The sequence below is a fragment of the Ceratina calcarata genome, unplaced genomic scaffold, assembly GCF_001652005.2.
Source record: "Ceratina calcarata isolate Rehan_Ccalc_2016 unplaced genomic scaffold, ASM165200v1 scaffold586.2, whole genome shotgun sequence".
In the NCBI taxonomy this organism is placed as follows: domain Eukaryota; kingdom Metazoa; phylum Arthropoda; class Insecta; order Hymenoptera; family Apidae; genus Ceratina; species Ceratina calcarata.
This window is the reverse complement of record NW_017177087.1, coordinates 250,690-262,298: the sequence shown is the minus strand read 5'-3', so window position 1 is coordinate 262,298 and position 11,609 is coordinate 250,690. Positions and strand designations below refer to the sequence as shown.

Sequence of the window (11,609 nt, the reverse complement as noted above, 5' to 3'; positions counted from 1 at the left end):
AAACCTTTACCAGCTCTAACTTTCGTGTGATACCGAAATGTTGGGCAGTGGACAATAGGTCTCAACAGCTTGACAGGTCTTTAAATTTAAATCAAGTATTGAAAAATGAAAATAAAACAGAAATCAAATAAATTTATATTAATTACCTTGGAGCTACTGAACGAGCTTTCTTCACACGACATTGCTTGCGCCGGTACTTTCTGGCTGGCTGATTGAACCAGGTTTTGACAAATCTTTGCCAATCTTTGTGGAAGTGCCCATTAGGGATCATATTATTTCTCTTGCCCATTGTGTTACTAGAATATAATGAGGAACTTTGTGATTATTAATGCAAGGTTGAAATTAAACAAATTTCAAAGAATACAAACTAAACTGGTAGTTTACGAACAACACAATTACAGATAGAATACAAAAGCAGAAAGCTGAGATATTAACGTATGACAACTATAAACATCAAGTAGTATAATATTATACAGAGACAATTATCATATATAGTACATAGAATAGATATATGTATATTATAATCAAATCACATGTTTCAACGCTGGAAAGTATAAAATAAACGATTACTACTACTACTATTACTAATTCGAGAAATTTAACCTCCTGAGAATCAAAAAAGTTTTTACTTATCACGATAGAAAATCGGATATATGTTGTTTAATCATAATTTAAAGCAACCACAATAATATTTTCCTATTACATTGCACGGCATTAACTCAGGATGTCCAGTACATCAACGGATTTGAAAATTAAAACATTACTCACGAAGCTGTTTATGCAGCGCACACGAGAAAAAGGACGGGCACCGACGGTACCGACGATTAGCCGGAAGTACAGAACTACAGCGGTGGCGTGGTGCCAGTTTTTTAACATGGGCCCCAGTTTCCGGCGATACTGTATATCCAATGTAATGCAATAAAGTTTCATATTTCCTCTAAAAAAATCTTATTCCTTAAATGTAATTTAGTAATCAAGATCATTCTGTATTAAAAAGCATTTCGTCTGAATAATTTAAATTCAGAATGGTGATTCTTTACAGTTGTTAATAAATATGGCAACTTGCATGGTGTATACAAATTGAGTATTGTAGGTTTCGTTTGTCTGTATTTAAATATTTAAATAATAAAACTTAAGCATGAAGATTACACTTTTGTTCTCTAAAAAACATTTGCCATATTGTAAGAATAATACGTTCTTCAAGAGCGTTATTACTCGGTATGCTTCGACCGGCATAAGCAAATTCTCCGTACGGACTTTATTTTATAAACAAATGTTACCTATTTTTACAATAACGTATTACATTTATTTTTTAATTTTTATAGAGTGGGTCTGTTACAAATGAGATAAAGAAGGATATAGAAGAATACTGGAGAGATAAAATTAATTTGCATAAATATAATGATACAGATAATGGAAAACAGAAGTTTTATGTTTTATCAATGTTTCCTTATCCTTCTGGAATACTTCACATGGGACATGTAAGAGTTTATACTATAAGCGACACTGTTGCTCGTTTTTATAGGATGAAAGGTAAATTTTATGAAGTAAACTTGAAAATTAAAAAAAGCCAGTTGGTATCTTAGAGATTCGACATTATTTTAGGATACAATGTTTTGCATCCAATGGGCTGGGATGCCTTTGGCTTACCAGCAGAGAATGCTGCAATTGAAAAATCCATCAGCCCAGCCACCTGGACATATAATAACATCAAGAACATGAAAGAACAGTTGAATGCGATGAATTTGTCCTTTGATTGGGACAGGGAATTTGCTACATGCGATCCTGAGTATTATAAATGGACACAAGAATTATTTTTGATGTTATTTGAAAATGGTTTAGTTTACAGAAAAGAATCATTTGTTAATTGGGATCCTATCGATGAAACTGTGCTGGCAGAGGAACAGGTTGATGAGAACAATTATTCTTGGAGATCAGGTGCTAAAGTACAGAAGAAACTATTGAATCAGTGGTTCATTAGAACCACAGCATTTGCTAAGTAAATATCGTTGCACTTCTGATTATAAGAACAAATATAAGCCTTTCTTATTAATTTCTTTTATGTCAGGACATTACTCGAAGGTTTAGATGATCCGACACTGAAGGAATGGAAAGATGTCAAGAAAATACAACAAAATTGGATACGCAAATGTAATGGGACGAGCTTTGAATTACAATTGATAGGAAACATCCCGAACTATCCGAAAACACTAAATGTTTGGACCAATTGCCCGGAATTTATTGAGCATGCGAAGTTCGTTGCAATATCTCCAAATAGTTTATTGAACAGATCAGAATACTGCCAAGATGTGGCAGAAGGGATCAAAGTGATTGATGCCAAAGTATTGAATCCGTTTAACGGAAACGAACTGCCAATATTCGTAACAGACAAACTACCATTTGAAGAATTTCGAGATACTTATCTTGGTATACCTGCCGCCTCGATGGACGATTATCAATTCTCTGAAAGAGTCGGGATCGAATATCAAAGGCACTCCTTAAGGAATTACGAAGAACAACAACTTAAACTTACAGAAGTATTATCTAAAGCAAGAAAATGGAAGATCGGTGGATATGCTGTTAGTTCAAGACTGCAAGATTGGTTAATATCTAGACAAAGGTATTGGGGTACGCCGATTCCGATTGTTCACTGCTCGAATTGCGGTATTCAACCAGTTCCACGTGACCAGCTTCCTGTGGCTCTACCAGATTTAAGTTTCTCGTCTGTGAGTAAAAAGTGTACATTAAGCATGGCAAAGGATTGGTTAAATACTTCGTGTCCGAAGTGTGGAGGCCAAGCGATCAGAGAATCCGATACAATGGACACATTCGTAGATAGCTCGTGGTACTATCTAAGATACATCGATCCGAAAAATAAGGAGGAAATGTTCTCCGTTGACAAAGCAAAAACGACGTTTCCCGTTGATCTTTACGTAGGTGGAAAAGAACATGGTATATATCCATTGTATGAATTCTTTTTAGATAGAAAATGTGAATTTAGAATTCGAGAAATCTAGAATTAATGGTATTATTTCAGCAATGCTACATCTGTATTATGCGAGATTCATGAGCCACTTTTTACACTCGGAAGGGCTCTTACCCAGCCAAGAACCATTTAAGCAATTGCTAGTACAGGGTATGGTATGTGGTATGACGTATCAAGTACAGAGTACAGGGAAATATCTGAGAGCAGATGAAGTGGAGGAGAAGGACAGAAAGTACATAGAGAAAATTAGCAAGGAACCGGTAATCGCGTCATGGGAGAAAATGTCTAAATCGAAACACAATGGAGTCGACCCTGTCGAAGTATTAAACGAATACGGAATCGATACAACCAGGCTTTTCATATTAGCCGACCACGCGCCGACCTCGGATAAATATTGGAGTAAGGAGACTATGCCGGGAATATTAAATTGGCAAGAACGTTTGTGGAGGACGGTGAAAAGTTTTACGGATTATCGCAATAGCGTGAATTTGGAGGAACTTCATGCAGAACCTACCGATCCAAAATTTACGAAAGACGATGACTACATGTTCGACAGTCGAAATTATTTCTTGAAGACGGCGACGTTTAATATAATCGAATCTCAACAGTTGAGTGTTGCAATATCGAGAATGCAAGGGCTTACGAACAGTTTGCGCAAAGTGAGCACGGAGTGTATGAATAAGAGCCGTGAATATGAACGCGCGTTAGCAGTTCAGATTATAATGCTCGCACCGTTCGCACCGCACTTCGCTTCCGAATTATGGAGTGCCTTTTGTGCGGCGAAACATCATCTGATAAGTGAAGACGAGGTAGATTTAGACACAGATGTCATGGAACAAAAATGGCCAGAAATCGATAAGAATTACAACATGACGTTGGAGGTCAGGGTAAGTCTAAAGTATTCATTACTTTATTAATATTCTATACAAATTTGTACAAGCGTAATTATGCGTCTTATGAGCAATTTATTAATTACATTGTATACTAATATAGGTAAATAGTGCGTTAGTGACAAAAATCAAAGTGCCCAAATATGAATTGGACAAATTGTCACTCGAGGCGGCTCTTGACTTGACGGAGAATTCGCGAGACGTCCAGAAACGTTTAAAGAATCGTAAGATCATCGAGTCTAAACTTCTTTCAAGGGAAGGCTGCGATTCAAAAATATTCATTTCAACAGAGAAACTTTCAAAGAGCATCGCGACATAATACTACATTAGGTAAGACAAATAAAACTCAAATGAACATTGTAAATACTAGATCATCACGTAATCTTCAATTGTATTTGTACATAAAGATACTTATTGTGTAAATAAACATTTTCTGTAATACTTAAAGAATACAGTTAATGTATACACTCTCAGAGAAAAAGATTGCACACATGTGAAGATCTTTTTATCTAGGAATAAAGATAAATATTAAAGACCTTACCAAATATCATACTCTCCTGCGTAATCATTATGCGGTATGGTTTCCAACAATTTAATATAATCTTCAGGTAACTGACTTTCATATGCACCTTTCAGTATCGTTTCCCTGACAGGGAACAATGGACAATTATATAAACTCAAAAAAAATTGTTGAAATTATGAAATGAAATGTAACTAACAAATATAGTGGCGAAGGTCTTCTGCATTGTGGCAGTAAGCTTAACTTAACATGCTCATCTGGATTTTTGCATTGCTGGTACACTCTGCAGTTTAATATCTTGCCAACGGGCGTTTCTATATCGACCATCAAAGGGAAATATAATTTATCCGCTACTCCTTCTTGTTGATCTAGTGTGTACATATTGCATTCGTCCAATTCCCAAACTGCTCCCCAGACGACATAATTCTCTGTTGGGACAATTGTTGCTGAGCATCCACCCCATCGTTTTGAATATTTTAAAAAGTCAAGCCTGTAATCCTGATGCAACGTACGAAAACTAATACTTAATTGGCTAACGTGAAAGTGAAAAAGATTTGATGATAAAATTTGTTTGATCATATTCACCTTTAAGAAACCTATGTCCTTCCGTACTGCAGTCGGATTGTTAATGTGTATTCTTTTCGTCAACATATTACTGCCGTACGCAAAATATAAGAATTTATTCGACATCTTCTGGATCGGTTTACAAAAGAAGTGCGCTGAATAATTTGATTTTGTCGGAATCGATGAAACAGGTTCAGATATCTACCGTTCGTTATCAGTGCGGAGTATTTCTAATATTTGAAGATGACGAGGCATGAATAATAATCTGATTAAATAAATATCCTTTATGATCTCAAGAGACCTTCTACAAGTTGTTACTGTCACTGCCATTACGAAAGCACAACGGCAAAACGTAAATAATCGGAAGTATATCGAACGCTACAGTGTGTTAAAGTCATGGACCTATAGCGAAAAATGATTCGAATAAAGTGATGAATGAACTCATGGAGTTATTATAGATAGAGTAGGGAAGGTTGCCCGGAAATTGTATCCTGAATAGAAAGAAAGACCTTTCTTTATCTTTTTCTACTGTTCAAGGCGATCTTAAAAATAACAACCCTATGAGAAGCCGTTGGCAGCACTTGTGTGCTCTCTACTACAGTCCCATTTAATTCCACGTTGACCACGTTCCATTCCCATTTCCCCCATTTCCCATTCCGTTCAAGGCACTGACACGGTGAGACGTATACCATAAGGACGCATACGACTCGATATTTGTCAGGATGAAGGTACGTATCCGAAAATATCATGAGAATCTCGACGATATCACGTACGATCGTTAATGAATCGTGCGCAATGAATCTTTCTAAATATCGGTACACGTATATTATACAATCGGTGTAACGCGAATTGCTTATTATCACGGACCGCCGAGAAACCTAACCCATTTGCTCTGTTATCGGTTCAGTTGAACGTTTCATATCCTGCAACGGGATGCCAAAAGCTGTTCGAAATCTCCGATGAACACAAGCTGAGGATATTTTATGAGAAACGCATGGGCGCCGAGGTGGAAGCCGATGCTCTAGGTAACGAATGGAAGGGATACGTCGTCCGCATTTCTGGTGGCAACGATAAACAAGGATTTCCCATGAAACAGGGTGTACTGACGAATGGTAAGAATTCGATTGTAATCAAGCGTTGTTATGGAACATTTAATTAATTTTCAATGCTTTATCCTGTCCATAGGACGCGTACGTTTATTGCTGTCGAAGGGGCATTCGTGCTACAGACCGAGACGTGACGGCGAGCGTAAGCGTAAATCTGTTCGTGGATGCATTGTCGATTCTAATCTTTCAGTACTTGCCCTGGTCATCGTCAAAAAAGGAGAACAGGTATTTAATTTCATTCAGTAAAACAATCTTCTGTTAATAACCCATGGTTTTAGGGTGTATCAAAGAGTTATTCTGTCTTCTTATGATACTATCGTAAACATGGGAGATCAAATTGATCGTTTTTTGATTTGAGAAATCGTATTCTGTATACTTCTTCTCAGTGTACAAACGATACACTGATTGACTAACTAGTTGACAAACTCCTCAATGTATAACAATCGATGCTAATAATTTGTTTTGCAGCATATTCCAGGTTTGACCGACACGGAAGTTCCACGCCGACTTGGTCCTAAAAGAGCAAGTAAAATTCGCAAGCTCTTTAACTTGACCAAGCAAGATGATGTTCGTCGTTTCGTCGTGAAGCGCCCGGTACAAAAAGAAGGAAAACCCGTGCGTCACAAAGCACCAAAAATTCAACGTCTCATTACTCCTCTTACTCTGCAGGTAAGCCACTCATTACTCTTTCATCCATGTTTTCTTCAATTCCGCAGAAGCTGGGTGGTGTATATGACGGGATAATGATTTTTACAGAGGAAACGCCACAGGCTGGCTTTGAAGCGGAGACACACGTTGGCTCGCAAACAACAAGCAGCAGACTATGCTAAGTTGTTGGCGCAAAGGCAAAAGGAAGCGAAGAACAGGCGCCAAGAGGAACTGAAACGAAGACGCAGCGCTTCTATGCGAGATTCGAAATCGTCCAGTCAATCTGCGCCTACCGTTCAGAAGTAAAAATGAATGAAGGAAACCTCGGCCTTTAATCTTAAAAACCATACCTATTCCTACCGTCTCCTTGAGAAAGCTGCTACATTGGCATCAGGGTCCGTTATACTTTGCAGACTGAGCTGTTATACCATCTGGTAACGTGGTTATTAGATTACTAGGAACGACTTAAATGACAGATACATTGGCATCAGAGTCCACGTGCGTAGGTAGAGGTAGGTTTACTGTTGATTAAAGTCGGGTGTAAAGATAGCCGACATTTCCCGGACTTGTAATCGGCATACCAGCAGGGTTCTCATAATTTATCTCTCGGCTGGAAAGTGGTGGCGACGCGACCATGGTGGGGACTGGTACTTGGAGGTATGTTAAGCATGGTCAGCGAAGGCGCATGAGGAGAATGGTAGTGGGGATCGAAATACGGGCGAAAAAGAGAGGAAGCGAGCCGTACGGGATAAATTATGAGATCCCTGCATACCAGTTAAATTCGTCAACTGGTACAGTTTTTTTTATTATTCCTTTGCATCGATAGAACTTTGAGACGAATCATAAAGTGATCACCTTTTTTCGGGTAATTTTACTCAACATACTTATCCTTTTCCTCCACTTCATTTACTTTCAAATATTTCTCTGTATTCTGTACTTGACATGTCATACCATGTACTGTTGCAGTAATTGTTTACATTGTTCTTAGCTAGATGAAAGCCCTTTCGAGTGTAAAGTGACTCATGAATAACTGATTATTATTTGTATTACAAGTCGTAAGTGGAAAATATAATACGAGAGAAAAATTGTATATTTATACAATTATCTATACATATTTAAAATATAAAGCATAAGTGTTACATGATAACATTTTTAACCGAATTTATAATTCGTGTATACTTCGCGAAACATGTCGCGGCAGTTTATTTTAACTTGAAGCTTGGCGCAGAGTAAGAAAACACCTGATAGTTTTCTATGCAGGCTGTATATTTCTTCGGGTGGAGGGCACAGCCTGTGATCCAGTATTGTCGGGACTAATGTTTGAATACTGAAATCGATATTATACACATCAGTTTATTTACTTTCAATGACATCGAAATAAAATATTTTTACCGTCTGGTAACGTCTTGTCCACCGAAGTCGTAATACTTATGATTCTTATCAAATACTTGGCCTAATACCATTACTGCGTCTACGTGAGCTTCTTCCATGATCTGAAATTAATCCAATGGTTGAAACAGTCCCTTTTACATTTTCGTGAATCTAATGATAGTAACAAGTATGCATCATACTTTTGATTCGTATCCTGTAAGAAATCCCATTTCTCTAGACAGATCGAGGATTTTATTCCGATCGCCTTCGCTCGCAGCATAAATTACTTCGATGTACTTGTCCATGAATTGTTTATCATACTCTCTACACGCACCAAAATCTAGTAATACTAGCTAAAAATAATTATAAAATACAATTATTAGTACTTACAAGAGGAGGTGTCATATAAGACACATCAAAGTACATGTCCCGGTCTTCACTTGTTAGAATTTTAGTAAACTATTGGCATTAATATCTCGTATACGAACTTGTTTTGTATTAGTGTTGTAGAAAAAGTTCGACCAGTTTGGATCAGTTTGCATATATCGAAAAACAAACAATTCTTTAAGGCATAAGCTCATTATTAATTTGCAAATGTGCTCCCTTGTTTCCAAATCCATATCTGTGCATTTATCTACAGGAATTCCTTCTATCATCTCGGTTGTAAAAATTTGACTTGTCGATAGGTCATCTGAAAGTGTGAAATAAAGTTATTGCTATTCTTCGCAGATTTGGTAATTGATTAATTCACCTATTACTGCAGGAACGTAGTAATCCGTATAAGGTTCCATAAATTGTTTGTATTTCCTTGTACATTCGGCTTCTCTGACGTAGTCCACTTCCCATGCAAGTTCTCGTTTTGCAACGTCTACTAAGTTATCTATGAACATACCTTTCGGAAAAATATTCCAAACCTATAAAAGTTTACGTACGTGTATATTTAGAAACTGTCAAGTATGTTAAAAACAAGCTGATTTATACCTTCATCACGCCTACTAGGTTTTCAACATCACTCTGTATGCCTAAAGCTACACCAGGGTATTGAATTTTAATTGCAACGTCTTGCCCATTTAACAAAGTACCGTGATGTACTTGGCCTGTGTGTAATGTGTTTCAAGTATGTAAAGAACAGTTTTTAAGAACTTGCTTTATTCGGCTACATTGTACGACACAAAATTCTGTTTTTACCACATCCACTACGCGATTTTTATAGAGTTTTTCATGCTAAAAACGACCTAATTTTTCCAGAAAATCATATATTTTCAAAGCACATAGTGGATATTGCAAAAAATCTAAAAAGTTTTTTTGTTGGATTGTGTAATTGAGAATTTAAATTACCAATGGAAGCTGCAGCGAACGGTCTCTCTTCAAAGGTAGCTAATTTATTTCTCCAATCATGGCCAAGTTCGTTAGCTAACACTTTCTCAACTTGCCACTTCGGCATAAAATCAGCGCTCTGTCTAACTCGTTCAAATATTCTTTGTAATTCTGGACTTATAATAGTCTCATCTTGTATACTTAAAATCTGTCCAATTTTCAAAGCTGCGCCTATTGGGAAAGTGTGCATCGATCACTTCAAAGAAAATCTGTATAAACTGTTGAACTGCTTACCTCTCACTTTACATAAAGTCGAAACTATTCTTTCCGCATTTGCTTTAGTGAGAAATAAGCTGTCGAATGTATCTCCAAGACTTTGTTTCTTTAAACCAAGCGTTCTACGGGTATATTCTGCGACTGTACCAACACCAAGACCGATTCCTAATGTTCCAAAGCTTACCATCCTTTCTAATCTGGTAGCTGGAACTTTCTGCGCCTTTGCATTCGGTGCAAGCTTTGAAATAATGATTATGTTATCAGTATATCTGTCTGTGTAATCTATATAAAACGTTTAAGAGACTTACAGTTTGTTTCGGCCTAGCAGATGGTTTTGGTTTAACTTGAGGTGACGAGCTGTTCGAAATTACTTTCGCATCTTCCGTCACTTTATGTGCCATTGTTCCAGAGTCCGGTTTCGGAACGTGTTCTTTTACCCTCTGACTCTTCATGGTCTTTTCATGTTCTAATTCTAATCTTCTTAAAATTTCCTTCTCCCTCTCAGACAATTCAATCTTAGGTATCTCATTATCCAGCGATATCGTCTCAATCTTTTCTTTCACAGTTGTATACTTCTTTAAAGGTTTCTCTTGTTTCTCTTTAATGTCAAGATTGGGTTTCCCGCTTGTTACATCCATTTCTACTACCACTTCTTTTGGATCTTTGGCAGGATTATAAACGTGTAACTTGGTCTTGCCAGTTTTTACAGGTTCACTCAGATCTAATGGCATTCCAGTGATCTCCGCGGTTCTTAATTTCGCAAATTCAATTATACCTTTCTCAACAACATTTATCCTCTCAGCCACTTCTCTCAATTCTTTTGCCACTTGAACCTGTGTATACATTATGCTATACAGAAAATTACTATTTTCATTCACGACATTAATTATGTTAGTAAAAATGTAGGGTATGAATAGCAGCAATGTTTGTTACTTCCGAACAGACTCATTTTATACCACAGACATTTATGAAAGATTTTCAGCTTGTTTTGAAACTTACAGGAACCTTACTTGGTTTTACATTACTCAGTGTCTTAAAACAGTCTGTTGCACATTTCTCAACGTTAGTTTTTAAACTTGAGGTCTGTACAGCATGCTTAATCGTTTCTTCTTGATGCTTGATGAGAGCATCAGCTACTGTCTTAGCTCCTCTCAAAATACCAATGACATCAGATATTCGGTGTTGAGACATTTCTGCAATACAATATATTTACGATCAGAATATTAGATATTCATTTCTGTCAGGGCGTAAAACGATTGAATTACATTATTTTCATTTTATAATTAATGCAAATATCCTTCCTGCCTTTGAATAACGTCAAATCGCTTTTCATAAGCTACATATAAGGAGCATAGTGACTTAAGAGAATTACGTACTTGAATATTAATGGTATCGGAACGTGTGTTTAAAATAAATGCAGACCTTGAAATGTAGGAGGAAGGTTATAGAATAATGTGTCAGAACCGTGTCCGTTGTTCTACGTGTTTTTCCATACGAATCAAATGTACTTTTTATACTATAATAAAAGGGACAGTCATAATTACCTATTTCTTTCAGTTGATGCGATTATTTTAAGTATCAAAGACTTCGAAACATGTGTACAAACTGAATCTTTACTTCGCTTGTATGTACATATACGATGCATATAACGTAAGAAAGATTAATCTAATGTAATCGTTTCCTTTGAATTTCTGGGACACGTGTTTCCGTTTTCTATAATTTGATTATATGTTATGATTTAGGAGTTGATTGTAGTCATTAATCATTGTTAACGGTAGGTTATCTTGCATATGTATTTCCTTGCAATAAGTTTACTTGGGGAGGGGGAGCTCTTTTTAAATTTTACGTACGATTTATTAACGATAGTTTATATCAATCATGATTTAAGAAATTACAGAAATTCTACAATTTATTGAAACACCTTCAATTAT

General features: G+C 36.6%; 5 protein-coding genes across 13 annotated transcripts in view; 2 read left to right on the top strand and 3 right to left on the bottom strand.

The window, feature by feature from the left end:
- The window catches only part of RpL13 (ribosomal protein L13), a 4,026-nt gene extending 3,170 nt beyond the window's left edge, over positions 1-856 (bottom strand). The window contains exons 1-3 of one of the 2 annotated variants that reach the window (XM_018032599.2): positions 769-856; positions 147-296; positions 5-78 (exon numbers count right to left, since the gene is read on the bottom strand). In XM_018032599.2, coding sequence (XP_017888088.1) covers positions 5-78; positions 147-289 — 217 coding nt within the window. In that variant the 5' untranslated portion in view covers positions 290-296; positions 769-856. Of the gene's footprint in view, positions 1-4; positions 79-146; positions 297-703 lie in introns of both variants that reach the window. The other variant, XM_018032600.2, reaches the window with a different exon arrangement.
- Positions 857-971: 115 nt separating this feature from the next.
- On the top strand, positions 972-4,423 carry LeuRS-m (Leucyl-tRNA synthetase, mitochondrial). Of its 3 annotated transcripts, none has more exons than XM_026817537.1 (6): positions 972-1,089; positions 1,326-1,533; positions 1,606-1,999; positions 2,069-2,952; positions 3,038-3,873; positions 3,980-4,423. In XM_026817537.1, the coding sequence occupies exons 2-6, from the start codon at positions 1,443-1,445 to the stop codon at positions 4,193-4,195; spliced, it is 2,421 nt and encodes an 806-aa protein (XP_026673338.1). In that variant the 5' UTR covers positions 972-1,089; positions 1,326-1,442; the 3' UTR covers positions 4,196-4,423. The 3 variants fall into 3 exon arrangements, with proteins under 3 accessions (XP_026673338.1, XP_017888077.1, XP_017888078.1); XM_018032588.2 differs by having other exon boundaries at positions 972-1,249; XM_018032589.2 differs by lacking the exon at positions 972-1,089 and adding an exon at positions 1,138-1,218.
- Positions 3,875-5,490, bottom strand: LOC108629753 (gamma-glutamylcyclotransferase). Of its 2 annotated transcripts, XM_018032602.2 has the most exons (5): positions 5,166-5,490; positions 4,982-5,089; positions 4,596-4,894; positions 4,418-4,522; positions 3,875-4,137 (listed from the first exon to the last, which is right to left on the bottom strand). In XM_018032602.2, exons 2-5 carry the CDS (start codon positions 5,084-5,086, stop codon positions 4,116-4,118), a joined length of 531 nt encoding a protein of 176 aa, XP_017888091.1. In that variant the 5' UTR covers positions 5,087-5,089; positions 5,166-5,490; the 3' UTR covers positions 3,875-4,115. The 2 variants fall into 2 exon arrangements, with proteins under 2 accessions (XP_017888091.1, XP_017888090.1); XM_018032601.2 differs by having other exon boundaries at positions 4,982-5,490.
- A 94-nt stretch (positions 5,491-5,584) lies between these two features.
- Positions 5,585-7,036, top strand: LOC108629751 (40S ribosomal protein S6-like). The gene is made up of 5 exons (XM_018032596.2): positions 5,585-5,688; positions 5,868-6,072; positions 6,146-6,291; positions 6,535-6,735; positions 6,823-7,036. Exons 1-5 carry the CDS (start codon positions 5,683-5,685, stop codon positions 7,018-7,020), a joined length of 756 nt encoding a protein of 251 aa, XP_017888085.1. The 5' UTR covers positions 5,585-5,682; the 3' UTR covers positions 7,021-7,036.
- Positions 7,037-7,713: 677 nt separating this feature from the next.
- Positions 7,714-11,586, bottom strand: Coq8 (ubiquinone biosynthesis protein COQ8, mitochondrial). Of its 5 annotated transcripts, none has more exons than XM_018032591.2 (11): positions 11,223-11,586; positions 10,678-10,871; positions 9,987-10,511; positions 9,697-9,916; positions 9,424-9,633; positions 9,067-9,182; positions 8,837-8,999; positions 8,574-8,776; positions 8,286-8,438; positions 8,107-8,207; positions 7,714-8,041 (listed from the first exon to the last, which is right to left on the bottom strand). In XM_018032591.2, exons 2-11 carry the CDS (start codon positions 10,867-10,869, stop codon positions 7,867-7,869), a joined length of 2,058 nt encoding a protein of 685 aa, XP_017888080.1. In that variant the 5' UTR covers positions 10,870-10,871; positions 11,223-11,586; the 3' UTR covers positions 7,714-7,866. The 5 variants fall into 5 exon arrangements, with proteins under 5 accessions (XP_017888080.1, XP_017888079.1, XP_026673340.1 ...); XM_018032590.2 differs by lacking the exon at positions 11,223-11,586 and adding an exon at positions 10,944-11,067; XM_026817539.1 differs by lacking the exon at positions 11,223-11,586 and having other exon boundaries at positions 10,689-10,780.
- Between the last annotated feature and the right edge of the window lie 23 nt (positions 11,587-11,609).

Bases quoted from the DNA above. Each gene is read 5' to 3' on its own strand.
- LeuRS-m (XM_018032588.2), top strand. From the start codon at position 1,139: ATGAAGATTACACTTTTGTTCTCTAAAAAACATTTGCCATATTGTAAG. The intron at 1,534-1,605 runs GTAAATTTTATG...ACATTATTTTAG, and splicing joins TCGTTTTTATAGGATGAAAG to GATACAATGTTTTGCATCCA. The intron at 2,953-3,037 runs GTATATATCCAT...GTATTATTTCAG, and splicing joins CGTAGGTGGAAAAGAACATG to CAATGCTACATCTGTATTAT.
- LOC108629753 (XM_018032601.2), bottom strand. From the start codon at position 5,086: ATGTCGAATAAATTCTTATATTTTGCGTACGGCAGTAATATGTTGACG. The intron at 4,895-4,981 runs GTGAATATGATC...ACGTTGCATCAG, and splicing joins AGGACATAGGTTTCTTAAAG to GATTACAGGCTTGACTTTTT. The intron at 4,138-4,417 runs GTAAGGTCTTTA...TTTGAATCGCAG, and splicing joins GCAGGAGAGTATGATATTTG to CCTTCCCTTGAAAGAAGTTT.
- LOC108629751 (XM_018032596.2), top strand. The intron at 6,292-6,534 runs GTATTTAATTTC...TTTGTTTTGCAG, and splicing joins TCGTCAAAAAAGGAGAACAG to CATATTCCAGGTTTGACCGA. The intron at 6,736-6,822 runs GTAAGCCACTCA...TGATTTTTACAG, and splicing joins TTACTCCTCTTACTCTGCAG to AGGAAACGCCACAGGCTGGC.
- Coq8 (XM_018032591.2), bottom strand. From the start codon at position 10,869: ATGTCTCAACACCGAATATCTGATGTCATTGGTATTTTGAGAGGAGCT. The intron at 9,917-9,986 runs GTAAGTCTCTTA...ATTATTTCAAAG, and splicing joins CTGCTAGGCCGAAACAAACT to CTTGCACCGAATGCAAAGGC. The intron at 8,439-8,573 runs GTTCGTATACGA...AATTATTTTTAG, and splicing joins ACAACACTAATACAAAACAA to CTAGTATTACTAGATTTTGG.